General features: G+C 40.1%; 1 protein-coding gene across 11 annotated transcripts in view; it reads left to right on the top strand.

Annotated features, from left to right (window-relative positions):
- The window catches only part of DNAH14 (dynein axonemal heavy chain 14), a 133,047-nt gene that overhangs the window by 50,567 nt on the left and 68,815 nt on the right, over window positions 1–13,665 (top strand). For all 11 annotated transcript variants that reach the window (XR_013984497.1, XR_013984498.1, XM_081000069.1 and 8 more), the window contains 9 exons: window positions 1,181–1,355; window positions 1,906–1,995; window positions 2,898–3,032; window positions 6,416–6,628; window positions 7,781–7,850; window positions 10,164–10,381; window positions 11,452–11,704; window positions 12,203–12,311; window positions 13,104–13,333. Coding sequence is in view for 9 of the 11 variants with exons in the window: in XM_081000069.1 (XP_080856195.1) it covers window positions 1,181–1,355; window positions 1,906–1,995; window positions 2,898–3,032; window positions 6,416–6,628; window positions 7,781–7,850; window positions 10,164–10,381; window positions 11,452–11,704; window positions 12,203–12,311; window positions 13,104–13,333 (1,493 nt within the window). In the remaining 2 variants the exon portion in view is untranslated. The remainder of the gene's footprint in view (window positions 1–1,180; window positions 1,356–1,905; window positions 1,996–2,897; window positions 3,033–6,415; window positions 6,629–7,780; window positions 7,851–10,163; window positions 10,382–11,451; window positions 11,705–12,202; window positions 12,312–13,103; window positions 13,334–13,665) is intronic.

Below are 13,665 nucleotides of genomic sequence, written 5' to 3'. Positions count from 1 at the left end.
GTCCTATGCATAGAATTTTGGAAGAGGAGATATCGACACTCAGTAGAGCTGTGCAGCAGAATCCCATATTTATTCGGGAGTAAATTAAACTGAGATCAATGAGATTTACTCTCTTATAAATGTGACTTAGGCTGTAATCCTATTCATGCTAACACCCACATTCCCTCCCTATTTTTCTCCCACTCTGCTGGCAGAATGTGTCATGCTAGTGGCACAGTGTCATTAGTAATTGTGCCAGTTCCTATAGCCCAGGGCTGTCAACCTTTTTGGACATTTAAAGGCAACTTCATGTTTTGCCCCCAAACCTCTTTCTAAGAGGGCTGGGTACTTACTTAAAAGAATAAAAAAACGAAAGCTTAGAGTCTGGGGCACCTTACCAGAAGCACCAGTGAAAGGCATAGTGGGCACCATAGCACCAGTGGGTGTTGAGTTGGCAACCCCTGCATAGCCCCTTAGCTGGTGGCCGTAAAGTACAGGATTGCAGTCTAAATCAAGTCCACATGCCCTTGTTTTCCCTCTGGCTAAGGGCATATGGGCACTATATATTGCTTTGAACTTCAAAAATACCCAGGAAATCAAGCCATGCAACCTCATCATCTTGTCTAGTGTGATCCTTCATGTAAGCGCATTTAGGAAGCAATGTTGGACATTTGATATTTGACGGCCAGAGCCAAGCACATATGAACTATTTTAAGTAACATGTTTTTGATTGTACAGAACTTTAGGGTAGAGAACAATAAGCTCAAATAAATATATTTAAGAATATTTGCATAAGATATGCAGCAGCATGTGTGGATAAAAATTCAATAGTGATAGCCCCCTTTTTTTAATGAAATAAACATCAGGAAGGACTTTCTGACAGTAAGATCTGTTTGACAGTGGAGTGGTCTCCCTTGGGAGATGGTGGACTCTCCTTCCTTGGAGGTTTTGAAGCAGAGGTTGAATGGCCATCTGTCATTGGGATAACTCCTGCTATCCCAATTGGTAGAGCATGAGACTCTTATTCTCATGGCCGTGGGTTCAAGACCTGCCTCGGGGAAAAGATTCCTGCATTGCAGGGAGTTGGACTAGAAGACCCTTGGGGTCATTCCAACTCTACAATTCTATGATTCTGTGAAAGAGCATGTAAATCTGTACAGTAACTTATCTAATGATTACTATTATTGGATTTATTTTATAGAAATAGTAAAAAGAAAAAGTTTTCTACATCAGAAGAAACTCTCATCATAACTACTGTCCTGAGAGAAGTTAATTTACCCAAGTTTCTTGCTGAAGATGTCCCACTGTTTGAGAACATCCTGACAGATCTTTTCCCAGGGATGAAAGTTCAAAAAGTAAAGCATAGACGCCTGCAGGTAATGAAACATGCAAGCAAATGTTTTATGTACAAGGGGAAATTATTAAGCATTGGTCCTCAGATGAAGGCCTCTGTTTATAGAAATCCTTCTATAAATGGGCAAAAGATTCCTGCTCTGCAGGAGGTTGGACTAGATGTCCCTCGTAGTTCCTTCTAACTCTGCAATTCTATGATTTATAGAAATACTTCTGTAAATAAAAATAATATGACCAACATTGGAATCTTGACCACTTTTTCACTGGAATGGTTTCAGTTACCATCAGGTTAATGGGTCATGATTATCTTTAGCTATAGCTGCCGGGGTGGAGTAGAAGTAGAGACGGACCAAGTCCCTACTTAGTGGTCCAGTATCTATTCTGTTTACATATGAATGTGCCAGGCACAGTATTTTTCCAGGGCATTGTGTGTGCTGAGGTAAGGGAGGTTGGTGACAGCAACAAAAAATGGTGACTTTTTCTACAATGGTAGAATATCAGCTATTATGCTAATATTTACAATCTTGAAGTATCATTGTAATTCTAATTAATTATATACATATTTGATTTTAGAGTGCAATATCTGTTGCAATACAGTATTTATGTTTGCAGACATGGGAAAATCAGATACAGAAAGTTATACAATTTTACAACCAAATTATGGTAAGTTCTGCAAATCATCACTTTACATGTTTTAATATGATACAGTAGTACATAGTATGTTACACTGCACAAAGTTTTTCAAAGTAAACTTAGATTGCACCAGGAGTGGAGAAGCTGTGGTGCTACAGATGTTTCAGGACTCCAGCTCCCAGCACCCTCAGCCCACGTGGCCAAGGATCAAAGATATGGAAGATGGAGGCTATTGTTGTTGGCATCAGTCTGTCTCAAGAAACAACGGAGTACGCCTCCGAGAGTGAATCCAACCCACTGGAGAATCACAGCACCTGCTGTGGCAGCAGAGACCAGTAACTCGCAACTGCTGCCTCCCACATTGTTTTTGCTGTGCTTGCAGCACTGAAGTGGCATCTCTGGGATACAAAGCTGGGCAGTGTATATGGAAATCCTGGGCTGCCCAGACAACAAGACCCCCTCTCAGCCTCACTGATGTGGTCCAAAGGAATGCAGAGCAATACATTTGGCACCAGCTTGGCTGCAGGAGTTGCTGGAAGGAGGTGTACAAGACCCCATCCAACTGTTTTAGGGATTCCACTCCAGATTTGTTTACTCGTTAGTCTTTTCTTGTTCTCAAGATGTCCTGCAAGGACGGATTTTTCCTCAGAGTTTACTCCCGAAGTCTTTCTTATGAATGTGTATAGCCACAAGGCAGCAGAGGTTTATGATCAGAGTTTTCCTTCTCCTTTATGGGCTACCTTCCCAGGTTGATGAGCCCCATCTAGATATGGGGATATTTCAGCAAAAGTACTGAGGAGGAAAGCAGATTGATACTCCTAGTATGAAAAATATACACATTGTTAGAGCTTTTAATATTTCTCTGCCTGGTAATCTAAACATTTTAGGGAACCTTAATGTTACAGAGCTAATATTTAAAACTGTATTTTCAGGCTTCTGTTGGTATAATGCTAGTAGGCCCTACAGGCGGCGGGAAAACTACCATCAGAACAATTTTAGAAAAAGCCCTGGTAATCTTGCCATTGGTAGATACAGAAAGCAATTCAAAACTTGAGGCTGTGTTTCAGGTAAGGTATTTTATTTTAGTCTCTTCTTTATTTTCTGAACCTGTTTCTTTAGTATGTTATTCACGTGCTCTTATGCCTAATTTCTAATATGCATTAATGTTGGATCTGAAATATTGGCAAACTAAGAGAGCAATCCCAAAACTAGAGTTGGGCATGCATGGCCCTTGGCCTGATTTAAGAGGGCACCAAAATCATGATGAGATGGGGGGTGAGACACAGTGACAAAAATAGTAATGTGTAAAGTCAGGTTGGCAGCCACCATGCAAAACTGGGCAGGAAACTGGGCAGGAAGTGTGAAGTGCACTCACATCTATCCCTGCTCTCCTTTTAGCATAGTGGATTAGAAGGGGGTGACTAAATATGATCTGAGGTTAAAAAAGTAAGCACATTTCAGTTTATAAAAGATTTAAGTATAATGATATGAAAGAGAGCAACAGCACATTATACCTTAATTCATCTTGGAGATGGAAGAAATATAAGGATCAGTATATGCAAGTATTTGTTATATGGAAAGCAACATAAAGTGTAAAATAATATCAATAAAGCAGTGATTGTATGCAGTGATTAAAATATACCATCTTATAGAATCGTAGAATTGTAGAGTTGGAAGGGGTCCCAAGGGTCATCTAGTCCAACCTCCTGCAATGCAGGAAACTCCACTAAAGCATCCATGACAGATGGCCATCCAACCTCTGCTTAAAAACCTCCAAGGAAGAAGAGTCCACCGCTTCCCAAGGGAGACCATTCCATGGTCGAACAGCTCTTACTGTCAGAAAGTTCTTCCTAATGTCTAGTCAGAATCTCCTTTCTTGTAACTTGAATCCATTGGTTCTAGTCCTACCCTCTAGAGCAGGAGAAAGGAAAGTTTTGTTCCCAGCCCATGCTTGTGTCAGTGGAGCACATATAAGGGTGCCCCGTTCCGTCCTGTTACATGCCGCCCTGCCCCTATTCTGCCCTCTTTCAGGTCCAAAAGGACCTGTATGTCGGAGATTGCACATCAGTTGGACGTGCCTAAAATAGTCACCACCTGTATTGCAAAATGAAATAAAAACATTTTACAAACGTCCTATTGCAAACATCCTGTTGCAAACATCCTGTCTTTGCATAATTCACCATAAGAGCGTTCAAGGTATCAGGAATGAAAGGAAAATACATTGTCACACTTCCATATGAGAGAAATGTAATACATAATAATCAAGAAAACAAATTTATTGAGTGGTGCCCACCTCTAACTTTGCTTTGACAAGTGATTGTCAGCAAAAACTGTCCATTTATGCTGGTTGGCTGTTCAATAGTTATCTATATTCTGGAGGAAGTTTCTGCTCATTCCATTTTTTTTTAATAATATTTATTAATTTTATAGATTACAAAAAGAGAGAGAAAAAGCAAAAGAGAAAAAACAGAAGAAAAAACAAAGAAAAAAAACAAAGAGAGAGAGAGAAAAAAACACGCAATACAATACAATATATAAACAATACAAAACACAACCTAAACTCAAAACTAAACACATTAAGCTAAACTAAACAAACCCCACTCCCCAAAACAAAAACAATTTAAAAACATACATCCTCTCTTTTCCATGCTCTATCTTTCATTCCCTTGTTTCCATCTCCTCTCCCAGGTTTCGGATTCTGCCAGTCCTTTCTGTCAATTCCATAAAGTCCATCAACCTGGTGATCTTATGTCCGAGGCTCTTAACTCTTTTCCAAGTCCCTTCTGCAGGTCTTCTTCATTTTCTTTAATGCTAAAGAGCCAATCTCGGGGAAATTCCAACCTGTTAATCTTTTTCTTCCTTCTGAACAAATCAGCTGAATTTCCATAGTTAAAACTACAGTCCATAAAGTATTTCAGGGTATATTTCAAAATTCCTCCAATTCCAAAGGCCCCCAAAACTTCAATCTCCTCCAGGCCCGAGTCCATGTCCCAAAAGTCAGTTAATCCCTGCATAGAGGGCTCTTTCCAACTTTCCTTCTTTAATCCAAACCGGGATCCATTCCTCGGAGTCTGGCTTTTCCTGGATTCAATCATAGAAGGCCTCAATTTATAATCTCCAATTTGCTTCTGTAAATCCACAGATCTCACTTGTATTATTTTATGTTGAACAACAGCTGCATTCTCCTTCTCCTCCTTCTCCTCCACCATTTGTCCTGCCAAAATGGGTTCCTGTACCAAGTCCTGAATTATTTCTGTTTTAGTGTTCGCTTTTTTACTCAAGTTGGTCACTTTCTGTTCCAAATTATCAACTTTGAGAGTCATTTCATCCATCTTCTTGTGAAGCTGTCCCAGCGAACAGCTTATCTTACATAAAACAGTCACAATGGCCTCTCCTATCAACATTTTTAAATAGTCCAAGGTCGCTCTCTGGTTCCCAAACTCCTTTTCTGCAGCTGGAAATTCCCCAGTTACAGTCCTGTTACAGTTTCAAAAGCTCCCTCTAGAGGGAAACAGTCTCCACTTGTATCAGTTCTTTCAAGCACAATTTCAAACATTAAAGATAAAATTTCAGTTACTTTTCCTCTTTTTTTTTAAACGCAGAAAGGGACAATGGAAACAGTATCTTACTCTTGTTTAGCTAGCTGTCAAATCCGTTCTGTCAAAAGCACTCTCTCCAAACGTCATCTGGCAGCCCGTTCCCAGGTTCAGAGCAGTGGTAATTTGATTTTTTCACTCTCTCCTGCAGGCTCACTAGATCCAAAATTTCCCCCCTCTTCTCCTGCTTCCTAAGGGGGTTTTGTAGCTTTAAACCGGTGGAAATTTGATCCTTTGCCAAAAGCTTTCAAAGGCTTTACTTGTAACGTCTTTGCTTGTCTATTTACAAAAACGGGAGGTGGACTTCCTGTTTATAACCTTCCCGTTTCAGTGCCAAATTGAAGTATTTAAAAATCCAATTTTCCATTTTACTCACGAGTAGTTGTTTAAAATCCAATTGTCCACAGGAAAAAGTCAGCGCTCTCTGGCAACAGCAATGCGGCTTCACTCCGTGAAAGAAGCAGTCGATTCAAAGCACCGCGCCACTCACCCCACGTCGCTCCGGATCCCCAAAACAGGGTTTCCCCACGAGTAGGGGAGGCGCAAAGGTGCCAGCCGAATCCCAAGTCCACAGGCTTCTCCCGCCTGTGGTTTTTAATGGGTCTCCGCCTCGCCGTGGCGGTTCAGACCCTGTTTTTCACGGAGCGGGTTCCTCCCGATCGGAGGAAATCCGCCATTGCCAGAGGCGCCAACCCGGAAGTCCCTGCTCATTCCAGTTTAGTCCAACAGAAGAATCAAATAGCAAGCCAGCCCTGTCTCCTCCTGGTGGGGAGGAGTAACTCTAAAGAGTTTTTGAATGTCATCCCCAAAACAGGATATTTATGGTAAGGAAATGTCTGTTTTTCTTTCCTTAGAATTCTCCAAAGAAAGGCAAGGTAGACACCTTTGTTATAAACCCAAAGTGTGTTAGTCTTGGTGAACTTTTTGGGCAGACAAATCCTAATACAGTGGAGTGGTCAGATGGTCTGTTATCATCAGCAGTTCGAGCGTTTGCCAAACTTTCAACAAAAAAACCTAAAAAGAAAGACATAAGCACTACAAGATCAGAAATGCAGGACTTGTACACTGTGAGTTTAGCATTTTAGTAACTCTAATTATGCCACTGTTTTATTGCTTTACTTGAACTTTTGTTTCAGGTAGGTAGCCGTGTTGGTCTGACGCAGTCGAAATATATAAAAAATAAAAAAATTGTCCAGTAGCACCTTAGAGACCAACTAAGTTTGTTCTTGGTATAAGCTTTTGTGTGCATACACACTTCTTCACGCTTTTGCACACAAAAGCATATACCAAGAACAAACTTAGTTGGTCTCTAAGGTGCTACTGGACAAATTTTTATATATATTTGAACTTTTGTGTCATGCATATAGATTTGTGAACTACAGGAGTCTCTGCTTAGTTTATTGTTACATCTATCTGGTGTATATCACCTAACCGTACGTTTCCTGTTTCTTTCCCTTTATCTTCTTTTTTATTCAACAGCAAGTAGCATATTGGTTGACGTTATTGGCACTGCTTGCTTGGGATTAAGGGATTAATTGTCTGTTTCAGACAGTTGCCATTCAACTTGCAAAGGATGATAGTAATGGGCTATCTGACTAGTACTTTAGATCGCTTTAAAGGGTGATTAGACAAATACATAGAGAATAAGACTAGTTAATCATGATGACTAATATCTCCAGGGTCAGAGGCACCAGGGTCAGAGGCACTTGGGAACAACAGCAGGAGGGGACAATTGCACTCAATCTGGATGAGGGGAGGAGGTAATTTTCACCAATTCTTCCTTTCTCCTGTAACCCCTATCATAATCTCCCATACTTTTTGGAGGGTCTCCTAACTCTTCAGAGCAGGTTTTAGGAGAGCACAGGAAGCTGCAGAACAAAAGAGGAACTGGCAAAAATTATCTCCACCATCATCCAAGACTACATTTGAAAATTCATGGAAACTCTGGAGCCAACTTTCTATGTTTAATTGTGATTTGGCTGAGATTCAAGAGACTGAATGTATATCTCAGGTTGAAACTGCCTTTGGTAGTCATGGATCCTCCCAGAAACATGGCACCCAAGGCTTTTTGTTTTTGTAATTAAAGAAGTTTCTTGCTGCCCCAATTCTCTAGGAAAAAAGCTTTGTATTTTTTAAAAAAACCAATTCTGTATTTAACTTGCCTAACTTCCTTTATCAACTGATCTGCAGTGTAATTAGTTTCATTTCTATTTTTCTAGCTGAATACAGTGAATCTTGCTGATGCATCCCTAAAAAATGAAGCACTGCAGTCAAGAGAAAATATTCACTGTCAGTATAAGTACTGTAATGATAAGTATGACAGACACTTATTCTCTCTTTCCACAGTGATGGGTCCAAATTATGCAGCATCTTGATATTTGAGTAATTATTACTTCCACAGTCCTACTGAAAACTGCCCTGAGCCATATTTGAATCTTTTGTTCATAATATTATTCATAAGTCTATTGATTTCAAAATATTTATTTCTCGTTGCTTCATTACTGTATTGTATACAAGCATCTAGCACACAGTATGAAATCCCTCGCATGTAAAACTAGAGGGCCAACAGTTTATCATTCCATCTGCTCTGCTGTGATAGGCCAACCCCACCAGGCCTCCTCTCCCTCAGCTGACATCTGAGGGCAGCTATTCCATCAGACTGCCTCACTGGGGGGAGATAGGAAGCAGGGCAGGCACCTCCTGCACCTGAATTGTTTCAGCTGGCTATTATAGAAACAGCTGTTTTGTATTTTTTGCTGTAAACTGCCCTGAGATCTTTGGATGAAGGGTGGTATACAAATTCAATAAATAAAAATAATAGTAAAGGTAAAGGTAAAGGGACCCCTGACCATTAGGTCCAGTCGTGACTGACTCTGGGGTTGCGGCGCTCATCTCGCTTTACTGGCCAAGGGAGCTGGCGTACAGCTTCTGGGTCATGTGGCCAGCATGACTAAGCCGCTTCTGGCGAACCAGAGCAGTGCAAGGAAACGCCGTTTACCTTCCCACCGGAGCCGTACCTATTTATCTACTTGCACTGGCGTGCTTTCGAACTGCTAGGTTGGCAGGAGCAGGGACTGCGCAACAGGAGCTCACCCCGTCATGGGGATTCGCACCACCGACTTTCTGATTGGCAAGTCCTAGGCTCTGTGGTTTAACCCACAGCGCCACCTGCGTCCCTTTAAAAGAAAAAAGAAAAAGTAGAAGATAATAATTATAGTGTGTGTGCAATTAAGAAAGGGAACATAGAGTCACCGCTAATAAAGAGGGGAGGAGAAAACTATCAAACAAGCTCCCCATGGACTGCCCGCCCCAATGAATCACTGAGAAAGAAAAATAGTGTTCCTGCCAAACAGCAACCTCTCCTTGGTCCCCGGACAAGAACCACCGAAAGAAGAGATTCCTGTCGGCACAACTGAGGCCTAGCTTCCCTCACAGCTTGTTTTAATGGGGGGGGGGGGAATTCATTGTGTTGCTCTAAAGGGTACTGTGCTCTAAAGGGTACTATGACACCTGCCATCAGCAGCAAATGACATTCACCCACACACCTCACAGGGTATAACATACCCTCCAACATTTCTGCGATGAAAATAGGGACGCCTTGGGAAAAGCAAGACATTCTGGGATCAAAGCAGAAACTGGGACAGCTTCTGTGAATCCGAGACTGTCCCTGGAAAATAGGGACACTTTGAGAGTCTGGTATAATAGAAGCAACAGTCTCACTTGATCTGGTTTGTGTGATGTTGCTGCCTCCAGAGAATGCAGAGGACCTAAGAAAAAATGGCTGACCGCTGTACAATGGCCACCCATCCTTCTCTTATCTCTACCCCCTCCAGGGACCAAAATAAAAAGGGGGGGAAGCACGGGAACAATTGCTTTCCTTGAATTCCCTCACACGTCCTCATCCTGAAGAAAATTTAAGCAGGGGAAACGACAGGGCACACAGAAAATGTTGACACCTAGGGGACACACCCCATTTTAAGAGAAAGAGGTATACTAGGAAACTAACAAATAAAAACCAGCAACACTCACAGTCTCATTAACATAGCTGTCAACGTTTTCCTTTTTTTAAGGGAAATTCCCTTATTCCAAATAGGATTCCTCGCAAGAAAAGGGAAAAGTTAACAGCTATGCTCATTAACCATTATCAAACTCACAGTCTCATTAACCACATAGCTAAGATTTTTTCACTGGAGATGAAAAAAGACCCGACCTATCCCGACTGAGGCAGGGAAGATCTGGAGGGTAGGATGACCGCTTCCTCTGGAGAAGGAGGCAAAGCTTCAAGACCCTGCCTGTCACATCCAGAGGGAGGACATCATCCTATATGCAAAATGTCCTCCAAGGCAATCAGGTTAATAAGCATTTGGGTGAAATAAAGAGAAAGTAATACAGTATATAACAAAATAATAAAAACTGGTATATAAGATTTTTTTCTCCTCCAGTTTGATATTCAGCACAAAGAAAAATTGTCAATAGGTTTAAGATATATTTTCCTAAAATAACATGATCATTTTCAAAGATTTTAACTTTATTTATTAATTCTTGTTGCTTATAAATGTTACTAGCAAATTCTGACATTCTTATTTGTTTATTCTTTTGTAGGTGAAAGTATTAATGACTGGCAATGGATTATCTTGGATGGGCCAGTAGACCCAGTTTGGATAGAAAATTTAAATTCTGTGCTAGATGACTCCAGAGTGTTATGCCTTCCTAATAGTGAAAGAATCTACTTATCACCAGCAATCAGAATGATTTTTGAAGTGGACAGCCTCTCTCAGGCCAGCCCTGCTACTGTTAGTAGATGTGCTATGGTTTACGTGGTAGGTTTTTTAAATAACGTTTTTACTCATATGATATTTCATACTTTCTTTTAACATTCTCAGCAAAGATGGAAAGTGAAATAAGTGAAGTTGTCCTGAAGGCAATTAGCAGAGACAGGCGGGGTAGTCGCTGCTCATGGCACCATTTGCAGACTGGAAGTGCACCAATTATTCTAGGCTATCATCATGTAGGGTATCGAGAAATTTTACCTCTTTGTCATGACTATAACACATATGTAGCCAATCTATGGGTGGATAGTTGAATTCCCCTGTTATTACAACATGTATTTTGGATACTTCCTTGATTTCATTCTTCATCTCAATATTTCCCTGAGCATTTTGATCAGGGGGATGATAGCACAATAGACCTGTTATTTCTTTTAATGCCCTGGTTAAATAATTGCCTTGATCTCTCTCAAGATCATAGATTCCCCACTTGGAATCCCCATTGGGTATAATATGCTTCTTTTAAATCTACGGGGGGTGGCACCCAGGGAGAGGAAGTTTAATTGTGCAGACAAAAATTATTGGGCTAATGGAACTACTTTGTCTGACGCGGCCCTGAGTAGCAAATTGCTGGAACAATGTATGTTCTGTATTAAACATTTTATGTTTTGTTTATTTAGTATTTTCTTGTATTTTTCTCTTTTTTGCCTGTTTTTCAATATTTTATTGAAAACTTTTGAATTATAAAGAAATAAAGTGATATAAAGAAAAAGAAGAAAAAGAAAAGGCACAAAAATGTTAGCATTTTCTTCTTGTACAAGTTGAAAAACTTAAAGAGTAAGCATTTATAAACTAGCATCCTTTGCCAATGCCAACCAAAGATATCATCCTTATGGAAGCCGTTTCAAACATTGCAACTTTCTACATGGACATCTGTTCCCATGTAGAAAATCTGTATAGCACATTTTCCCCAAGACATGGAACAGATAGCTGATCTGTATCATAGTAGGAAAATGTATGTGCATGTTTCATATTTCACAAGCAGAATCTAGATATAAAGAACGTAAATATGCAGAAGCAATGTAGAAGCAATTCTGAAAATCTGTTCATTTGTTTTATTGTAGGATCCAGTTGATCTGGGATGGGAACCATATGTCAGTACATGGTTAGAAGGCTTTTCTGAACTATTGGCACAAAATGATATTGAGTACTTATCAAGCTTGTTTCACTCAAGTGTAAAAAAAGGGATGAACTTTCTGAATGAACGTAAGAAAATGCAACCATTCCCTATACATCAGATGGGGATTGTAATGAATATCTGCAGAATTCTTGATTCATTTCTTCAAATAATGATTCAAAAGGATACATTACAACCGCGTAAGTGAATGCATTACAAGTCTAATTTTTAGTGATATGATAAATGTGTAAGAAGTATAATAGAAAGTGTTCTGTGTGTCTTTCTGTAATTCTTGCTTTTCAGCATGTGGTCTGTGGGACCACTGATATCTCTTTGCCCTTAATATCAAAGGTATTTGGAGAAACTTGGTTCCTCCAACACAGAATATTGAGGCATTGATGGGTCAGATAATTTTAGAGACAAGTGCAACTTGCACACCACAGAAAACAATTAGTACTTGGTGAATATTTGTAGCTCAGCAATGGTTTAGGATGAGCTGGTTTAGGCTCCAAGTGGAAAATATTCTTGTAATTAAAGTGTAAAATCAATTGTATAGGAAATTATGATTTTTTTGGAAGGCAGCTATGCTAACCACTATACCACCAACGCAAGGAAATTATGATTTTTTGAAGCTATAGTTTTATATTGGACTTCTTTCTGAATGGGCCAAATGCGTAATGTGATTTGTTATATTAAAGCCAAAAGAAGAATACAAAGCTCAATTACTTTGCCACCAACAATGATGAAAGCATCTCGTAGGATATCAGATGTAGGCAGCGAAATAGTCCCATCTGTGTTGAAGAAAAGGTGAGTGAGCCTTGTGTGCACTTGCTAGATTATCAAAATGCGATGAAATCCTTGTTTTTTAAAACTATATCGTCAAAAGACAGATAGGAAACACTGGATTTATTTTTATGCATGATGCATCATAACTGTTTAGTGTGGCAGGACCTACACTTTGGAATGCCTTGTCTATTGCTATCAAGCAGGCGCCTTCACTGTACAGTGGTGCCTCGCAAGACGAAATTAATCCGTTCCGCGAGTCTCTTCGTCTTGCGGTTTTTTCGTCTTGCGAAGCACGGCTATTAGCGGCTTAGCGGCTATTAGCGGCTTAGCGGCTATTAACGGCCTAGCGGCTATTAGCGGCTTAGCGGCTATTAACGGCTTAGCGGCTATTAACGGCTTAGCGGCTTTAAGAAAAAGGAAACAAACTCGCAAGAACTCGCAAGACATTTCGTCTTGCGAAGCAAGCCCATAGGGAAATTCGTCTTGCGGAACGACTCAAAAAACGGAAAACCCTTTCGTCTAGCGAGTTTTTCGTCTTGCGAGGCATTCGTCTTGCAGGGCACCACTGTATTCTTTTTGGTGACTGCTAAAAACATCATTGTTTAGACAAGCCTACCCAGATGTTTATAAAGTTGATGTTCTTTATAAAGTTAATTTGTTTTCTTCTATTGTTGTTTTAACTATACTATTTTTGTATCCTGACCTTCCTCAAAGGAGCACAGAGCATTGCTAGTTACTAAATCAAATATTGTGCTTATTATTATTATTATTATTATTATTATTATTAGGGTTTTTCCCCCTCATTACTTCCAGGCCAGAGCAGATATGGTTTTGGGAGAAGCAACCTAATAATATGATGATAATGTTGGGGAAACTTTATATATTTGCATTTACCTGGGCTGTTGGAGGAATTCTAAAACGAGAGGAAGAACATGAGGGTGAGACTCTAATTGGTATATACACCAGCCACGATGATCTTGTGAATGTAACCCAAGACTTCAATTACCTTGTTCGTGAGATATTTGAAAGACAACCACCAGCTAGTAAGCTTTTCTGTTTTTACAATATACTAATCAGATAGAATACATTCTAAATTTATTCAATTCAGCTTTAAAAACTAATGGAATAGTGGAATTGGAAATGGCCCAAGACCACTGTGGTGAAGCTGCAGTTATAACCCTGCTTACATTTAAGTATATGGTTGGGATTACAGTGGTACCATTACAGTTACATACGCTTCAGGTTACATACGCTTCAGGTTACATACGCTTCAGGTTACAGACTCCGCTAACCCAGAAATAGTGCTTCAGGTTAAGAACTTTGCTTCAGGATGAGAACAGAAATTTTGCTCCGGCGGCGCGGCAGCAGCAGGAGG

The sequence above is a fragment of the Podarcis pityusensis genome (assembly GCF_964106645.2).
Source record: "Podarcis pityusensis genome assembly, chromosome: 3".
Classification (NCBI taxonomy): Eukaryota; Metazoa; Chordata; class Lepidosauria; order Squamata; family Lacertidae; genus Podarcis; species Podarcis pityusensis.
This window is presented reverse-complemented; position numbering and strand designations above follow the sequence as displayed.